Source organism: Silene latifolia, chromosome 2 (genome assembly GCF_048544455.1).
Source record: "Silene latifolia isolate original U9 population chromosome 2, ASM4854445v1, whole genome shotgun sequence".
Classification (NCBI taxonomy): Eukaryota; Viridiplantae; Streptophyta; class Magnoliopsida; order Caryophyllales; family Caryophyllaceae; genus Silene; species Silene latifolia.
The window spans coordinates 111,387,777-111,396,461 of record NC_133527.1 but is presented as its reverse complement, the minus strand read 5'-3'; the positions used below and the strand labels follow the sequence as shown (position 1 = coordinate 111,396,461).

Genomic DNA, 8,685 nt, shown 5'->3' with positions numbered 1-8,685 from the left:
GTTGTATTTTGTTCTTTTATTAGGATAGGCCACACTAGGAAATTTTATTTACGTATTGCATTCAATTATTTATTTTTCCGTAACGATAGTATGCATCATATTCCGCCTAAAAACCAAACCACCTAATAAATGCATGAAAACTGACACATTTAGAGGTCACGAGTTAGTTTTCTTTGACATTCGTATGTCACACGATTTTTATAAGCCATCACCAAAATTAATTCATTCACGCAGACGCTAGTTATTCGTTCACTTAATATGAATTTTAATTTAGTTGATGGGATCTTCCTCGTATAAACAAAAATTGAGAACGGTCTTTATAGGTCAAACTCCAATGAGTCCCTTCTTCGTCGGTAGGCATAATATGACCCCTTCTACGTCGGGTAAGTTGGAACCGATTGACCTATTTTATCTCAACACTATGGTCACTCGTACGATCCTGTGATCATGGTGGACTATAGATAGGATTTACAGAAATCTATCGACCGAGAGTTCTTACGGAAGAATTAGCTAAACAGTTGGCTTATCAATTTACGGAAATTGAGTCTTGGGATCACTTGTATCATTCTTGAGGGAGATCAATTATGCAAGTGCGAGAGTCTACATGTTAAAATGAATTTTAAAATAGACTTATATCACCTCGATGAGTTGCTTATTTCGTTTTGTTTTTCTTTCTTTTTCAGTGTAGATCACGATTTTAAAACTGCTAAACAACAAATGGCTGGTTCTACTGAAAACCCAATGCCAAGTGCCACATTGGACCGTGAGTCCTGGCTTCGGATCTTCATGAATCAGATGAATCAGTCTACTCGACTGAAGAATGATGGATCCAACTTCGCGGACTGGGAGGCGGCATTACGGAATGCTGCTGCTGCTGACGGGAAGCTCAAATATCTATTAGAGCCCATCCCGGCAAACCCAGGTCCCACGGCTAGAGCTGCTGAAATCACCAAGTTTAATGATTTCTGTATGGAAGCGGGTGCGATTAAAAACGTACTCATTTTTGCAATGGAACCCAATTTGCAGAAACGCTTCATAGCCCATGGTGCAAACAAGATTTTCACCACGCTCACTAAGGAATTCTCGAAAGCACCGAGAATCGTGACCTATGAGCATACCACTCGCTTCTTTGATGCGAGACTCCAGAAGGGCCAACCGGTTAGCCCACACATTCTCAGCATGATTGAGAATGTCGAGAAACTGGAGACCTTTAACTGTAACATCAGCGAGAACATTGTTATCGACCGCATTCTTCACTCACTCCACGATGGTTATTCGCAATTTAGAGCGAATTACTATATGAATGATTTGAAGAAAACTCCGCATGAACTGCACTCCCTCCTCGTACAGACCGAGAAGGACATGAAGTTCAGTGGGAGCATGAAACAGGATGTTCTCGTTTTGTCGAATAAAGGGAAAGGTAAGGGCAAAGCTCAGGCAAACCTAGCAGTAGGTAAGGCGAAGTTCAAGAAGTCGGGTTCAGGTAAGAGTGGGCCTGGTGAGTCGAGCACCTCATCAGGCGCGATAAAGAGCAAGACCGAAAACATGGAATGCCATCATTGCCACAAGACTGGGCATTGGAGGCGCACATGTCCTGTTTATCATGAGGACATAAAAGCAGGTCGCGTTAAACCTGTTGGTATGTCTTCTCCTTCTACTTTTATTCATATGATTGAGATTAACCACGCAAGTTACGGAACTTGGGTACTTGATACTGGTTGTGGTTCTCATCTGTGTAATCATGTGCAGGGCCTCCGAAATCTCAAGCCTCTCGTAAAGGGTGAGATTGACCTGCGTGTTGGGAATGGAGCAAGAGTAGCTGCCATCTCCAAGGGGACATATGTGATCCAGCTTCCTAGCGGATTTGAGTTGTCATTATATGACTGTTATTATGTTCCTAGTCTTTCGAAAAACATTATTTCAGTTTCTGCACTTGATAAACTTGGTTTTTCATTTGTAATAGAAAATAATTCTTGCATTTTCTCATTACACGATATGATTTCTGACAAGGCGAGTCTCCATGAACGGAATTTATGTTTTAGATCGACCACGGAAATATTACACGTAATGAATAAAAAGTTAAAGGTTGGTGACAAAGATCAAACGTATCTATGGCACTGCCGTATGGGACACATTAATGAGAAACGCGTAAAACAGCTCATCAAACATGGAGCTATCTCGGCCTTTGATTTTCAATCATTTGGCACGTGTGAATCATGTCTCATCGGTAAGATGACTCGTATTTCCTTCAAAGGTGTTGGAATGCGCGCTGCTGACCTATTAGGACTCATACACACGGATGTATGTGGACCTATGTCAATCACCGCATGAGAAGGCTATAGGTATTTCATCACTTTCACGGACGATTTGAGTAGATATGGCTATGTCTACTTAATGAAGCACAAAAGTGAATCCTTTGAGAAATTCAAGGAATACCAAAATAGGGTACATAACCTATTAGGTAGAAAGATTAAAACACTACGTTCAGATCATGGTGGCGAGTATCTTTCTCACGAGTTTGATCAACACCTCAAAGACCGTGGGATTGCCTTACGCTTAACTCCACCGGAACACCTCAATTGAATGGTGTGTCCGAACGGAGAAATCGAACACTACTTGATATGGTTCGATCCATGATGAGTCACACGGTTTTACCCGATTCATTATGGGGTTATGCTCTTTGTCACCGCTCTAATACTTAACCGAAGTCCGTCTAAAGTGTTGACAAGACTCCATATGAACTATGGAAGGGAACGGTCCCTAACTTGTCCTTTATACGGGTTTGGGGCTGCGAGGCTTATGTCAAGTGGAGACACGAGGATAAGCTCGGCCCGCGTTCGGTCAAGACATACTTTATAGGTTATCCTAAAGGAACGCTTGGTCATTACTTCTATTCGCCAACCGAACAACGCGTTTTTGTTGCGGCTAGTGCGACATTCTTAGAAAAGGAATTTCTCGAGAATGCAAAGAGTGATAGAACCTTCGACCTGTCGGAGATTCCAGAACCAAACACCGAGCAACCATTGGAGGAACCTATTCCTTCAATCCCAGCTGCGGTGAATATTCCTGAGGAACCTAGGAGGTCGGGAAGAGTCTCTATTCCTCCGGACAGATACATTGGTATGGTCGAGGAACATGATATAGACGACGTTCTACTCTTAACGAGTAGTGAACCCGCAACCTATAAAGGTGCCATGACCATTCGACTCGAAGCTATGGCTTGAGGCCATGCAATCCGAAATGGACTCCATGTATGAGAACAACGTGTGGGATCTTGTTGACTTACCTGCTAAGGTTCGTCCCCTTCAATGCAAATGGCTTTACAAGATAAAGCATTCTGTGGAAGGTCAACAAGATATCTACAAAGCACGACTAGTTGCTAAAGGTTTCACCCAAGTGCCAGGTTTGCACTACGATGAGATTTTTGCACCCGTAGTCATGCTGCGTTCCATTCGGATTATCTTAGCGATCGCCGCTTTTCATGACTATGAAATTTGGCAGATGGATGTGAAAACCGCCTTCTTAAACGGCTTTTTGGAGGAAGAGTTGTACATGGTACAACCCGAAGGTTTCATCGATCCACAACATCCTAAGAAAGTATGCAAACTTAAGCGTTCCATTTATGGACTTAAGCAAGCATCTCGGAGTTGGAATCATCGCTTCGACCAAGTGATAAAAGAAAATGGATTTACTCGATCGGTCGAGGAACCATGTTTATATATCAAGTCGAGTGGGAGCAAGATTGTCTTCCTAATATTGTATGTTGACGACATACTCCTGATTGGGAATGACATACCTCTCTTAACTTCGGTGAAAGTATGGTTGAAAAACCATTTCCAGATGAAAGATCTGGGAGAGGCACAAAGAATTCTAGGCATCCGTATCTATCGAGATAGATCACGACGGATGTTATCTCTCAGTCAGGAGTCTTACATAGACAAAGTCCTAGAGAGATTCAGCATGACTAACTCCAAGAAGGGGTTCCTTCCGATGGCTCCAGGGGTGCATTTGAGCAAGTCTCAGGCACCAGAGACACCGGAAGAGAAAGAGCGCATGACACGGATTCCATATGCTTCGGCAATAGGATCAATCATGTATGCCATGATATGCACACGTCCGGACGTGGCATATGCATTGAGTATGACAAGTCGATTCCAACAGCATCCAGGTGAACCACATTGGCTGGCTGTCAAGAACATTCTTAAGTACCTCCGGAGGACTAAAGATTGGGCATTGACTTATGGAGGTGAACAAAAGCTGTGCGCAACCGGTTACGCAGATGCTAGCTTCCAAACGGATCGAGATGACTCGAGATCTCAGTCTGGATTCGTTTTTACTCTTAATGGCGCTGCAGATCGGTGGAAGAGTTCGAAACAAACTGTTACAGCAGATTCTACGACTGAGTCCGAGTACTATGCCGCGTCTGAAGCTACAAAGGAAGCGATATGGATGCGTCAATTCTTACATGGGCTCTCTGTAGTGCCTAGTTCGAATGACCCGATCACCATCTATTGCGACAATAGTGGTGCCATCTTCCAAGCTAAGGAGCCTAAGTCTAGCAACAAGTCTAGACATGTACAACGGAAAGCTCATCTAATCCGGGATTACGTGGAGCAAAAGGAAGTAGTGATAGAAAAGATTGCTACAGATGATAACATAGCAGATCCTCTCACTAAACCATTACGACAAGATAAGCATGAAGGGCATGTTAATTCCATGGGAATTAAACGTGTTCCTAAGTTGTAGTACTCTTTTATGGATCAGATTCATTCTCTCTTGTACTCTATACGACATCATCGTTTTGATATTTTATATATATATTTTGTTTTTCATGTGGAATTGTACGACAATTTTTTAACACCACAAAGTGAACTGAACGAACATTATATTTTTCAGTCCTTAATTGCCCACATGAGCTGATAACTCTGGCAATTATTTTGTGACGTTGGTTGATGGTGGGTTCAACGAGCCATAAGTCAACCGGTTGACTGACCAATCACAGAGGCGATTTATACGGATATCTCGTAGGACACAATTGTGACATCGACGTGGAGTCCTAAATGTTTTATAACATTCGGTGCCCGGTCGTGGATAGGACCTCCATGGTGATCCTAAGAGTCGATTCTTTTGACTATCGACTGTCTCTTGAGACTACGGCAGATTTTGGGTGACTTTGGTTTCTTTCTCACGGTCATCCGTAACAGGGGGCCATGTAGATTTTTTCTGGGTCATTTCATGCTGTGCTTAGATCGGAAGGAGTCGAGTTGAAGGAAATATTCAGCCTTTATCAGGTACTCGATATTTCTCAGGGCCACTCGAGGAGTCAGAATCGAAATGCATGGCCATGCTCGGATACGGATTCGTTTTATCAGTTAAGTTACTCTCTAGTCGGGGAAACCACTCTTGATACAGATCGATTGTAAAATACGACCTTTGTGGATCCGGATCTACAAATTGTTTTACATTGAGTGGGAGAAATTTTAAATGAATATGAGGATCGGTTATCGCAAATACACTTGTACGGACAAGTGGGAGTTTGTTGGAGCTTGTGTCCTCCAGTTAGTGCGGATAACGTCATTGCACATGCACTTGTACGGACAAGTGGGAGCTTGTTGGGGTTGGTGTCCTTAACAGTTAGTGCAAGGACTTACAAACCTCTAAAAGGATCAAAGGGCATACTTTGGTATTATTATCAGTTGATCCACGTTTATCAATAACGGTTGGCTTGCTAGATAAGTTTGACGTTATTGTCATACAGATGGCGGTGATCAACTGGTCCCTAAAAGTCACACCTATAGGATACGTTTGAGAGACGTGACAGTATGAAAATACAGTCATGTAGATGCCAATTTTGACTAACCAGTTAGTCCGAGTTATTTGACTAGTAATTAGTCAAAATGTGATGTTGAGATATTATATTTAATACGGATTAAATATCATGGGCTAAGGCGAATTAACCAGTTAATTCGTAAAATTAAATATAAGCGATTTATATTTAATTAATGTATATTGAATAAATTATACAATACCGTCTTTGTCGGACATGTATTAATACTTCAACTAACCCGTGTTATTAGTTGATGTTTTAATAGCCGATAACCGATGACGATTTATAATAAACCGCGTCATATACATTTAGCAATTTATGAGCCGGTCCACGAGGTAAAATTAAGAGGAAGTGGAAGCCCACTTCCCCATGCAAACCCACGGCTGGCCGAGGTTAACAAAAGGAGAGACTCCCTCTCCTTTTTGACCTAGACAATTCATTTTACAGAAAACTAGGGTTTTGGAGACATTTTCTCTCTGAAACCTAGATCTCACATCTCGAAAACCTCACAACAAGTTCTCCCAATATTGCAAGGCAATCGGAGAACACCATCTAGCACAAGGGCATATCTCGGACAAGTCTTGGGTGCAACAATTAGGAGGGAATCTCGTTTGATTTCTGTTCTTTACGCCGCACTATAAAGGACCCAAGGTTAATTCTTGTTCCTTATCGTTTCTCTATTGTATTTATGTTTTATGACGATAATCGCATGCTAAATTTACGTTATAGTCCTAAATTTAGAGGGTCTTATACGGATATTACCCCACAACTCTATCCACTAAGGGAACCACATTCAGGCAAGCAACCTAACCTCTCTAAGAGGACATCGACTGACTGGCATACAAGACAACAATTTGATCTTAGTAACAAATTTGATTTGGCTAACAATTTGCCCAACAGTAGATTCTTGACCAGCAAAAATTCGCATGTTGCGTTCCTTCCAGACAAAATAAACAGCAACAGCTAGGCAGCTCTTCCTCCATTCATGTTTCCAATGTTTTTAACCTCTATCATTCACAATCCATTTTAATTCAGTACGCAGATCATCACTTCGACCACTGATGTTCATCCATTGCAGCAGGGCCCTCCATAGGGCCTAAGAGAAGGAGCATCTGAAGAAAACATGGCTGTGAGACTCAGCTTGACAGTGGCAAAGTACACATCTATTAACAATAGCAATGCCTCTAGTGATCAACTTATCAACCATAGGGAGAGTGTTTGCAGCAGCAAACCCTGTGATAACCCTATGGCTAGGAATAATAGCATGCCCCTGTAGAGCTTTGTACTAGTAGACCTCAGTACCCTTGGATCTGAACCAGTTATAAGCATCAGTCACTTGGAATTTCCCGCCTTTGCACCAAATATGAACCGCAACAATGGAACGTGTTTTAGCTACAATTTCATCTTTCACTTTCAGAATGCTGCACATGCTTTCAGAGAATCTATCTTTGATACTTAGATGCCAGATTGAGCTATTAGGGAAAGCATAGGTTTGGTTCCAGCTTGCCCAACTACCAGTGGTGTCAGTCTCTAAAACCCAAATCCATTTTGCTAACAAGGCTTTGTTCCAAGAGAGCAATTCCTTCACATTAACCCCCCCTCCTTGTAAGGCCTGCAAATAGCCTTCCAAGAAAGAAATACCATCTTTTTCTGTCCCTCCTCAATGTTCCAAAAATAATCTTTGCAAAGCTTGTTAATACGTTTCATGATGTTCTTTGGCAGTAAAGCACTTGCACACCAAAAGTTAGCTATACAAAAAAAACAGAGTTTAAAATCTGAATCCTACCAGCAAATGAGAGAAAACCATTGGACCAGTACGTGGAGCAGACAATTCTGAATTTTGGTGAGTAAAGTACCATAAACTTCCTGGGAATTCTTAGCAGAATTCAAGGGAATGCCCAGGTATCTGAAAGGAAAGCTATCCTCAACAAACCCAGTATCTTGGAGAATCTGAGCTTTAATAGTGTTTGAAACTCCTCCAAAGTAAATTTCAGTCTTAGTAATGTTAGCTCTCAAGCCACACCAGGATGTAAATTTGTCAAGAAGCTCAACAACTCCCTTCACAGAGGGCACATCCCCTCTAGTGAAGATCATAAGGTCATCAGCAAAGACCAGATGAGTAAGGTGGAGTTTAGAGCATTTAGGGTGAAGAGAGACCAAGGGTTTAGAGTTCAGTTTCCTCAAAAATCTAGAGAGCATCTCCATACTAAGGGCAAAAAGTTAAGGGGACAAGGGGTCCCCTTGCCTAAGCCCACTCATACCTTTGAAAAACCCATGAGTCCCTCCATTTACCTTGATTATTATTATTATTATTATTATTATTATTATTATTATTATTATTATTATTATTATTATTATTATTATTATTATTATTATTATTATTATTATTATTATTATTATTATTATTATTATTATTATTATTATTATTATTATTATTATTATTATTATTATTATTATTATATTATTATTATTATTATTCCGTCTCCTACATAATTCGTATAAAATGCAACATAATATTATTTATAAAATTATAAAATACGGGGTATTACAATCTCCCTCCCTTAAAATGAACTTCGTCCCCGAAGTTCGCCCCACTCTCTCCTTTCCTCAAGTCTCATCACTGATTCTCATGCATTCTCTCCCGCCTCACTGTAGATACCTTATTTCTGCACCTTCCGCCAACCACCCAGTGATGATTGGGCCGCATGTTTGATACGCGGAACGATTTTATGACAGTTCGTAAGTCATCGACAAGTTATAGCTCAAACACTCGAGTCAACCTCGTTGTCGTCATCTACGCACCGATACGGTCGTTTTGACAGTAATTAGAGCTCATTTGGAGTCCGGGTCAAAAACCG

At 41.2% G+C, this 8,685-nt stretch overlaps 1 protein-coding gene across 1 annotated transcript; it reads right to left on the bottom strand.

The window, feature by feature from the left end:
• Nucleotides 1–7,112: 7,112 nt before the first annotated feature.
• On the bottom strand, nt 7,113–8,032 carry LOC141641182 (uncharacterized). Its single transcript, XM_074449852.1, has 2 exons — nt 7,646–8,032; nt 7,113–7,439 (listed from the first exon to the last, which is right to left on the bottom strand). The coding sequence occupies exons 1-2, from the start codon at nt 8,030–8,032 to the stop codon at nt 7,113–7,115; spliced, it is 714 nt and encodes a 237-aa protein (XP_074305953.1).
• Between the last annotated feature and the right edge of the window lie 653 nt (nt 8,033–8,685).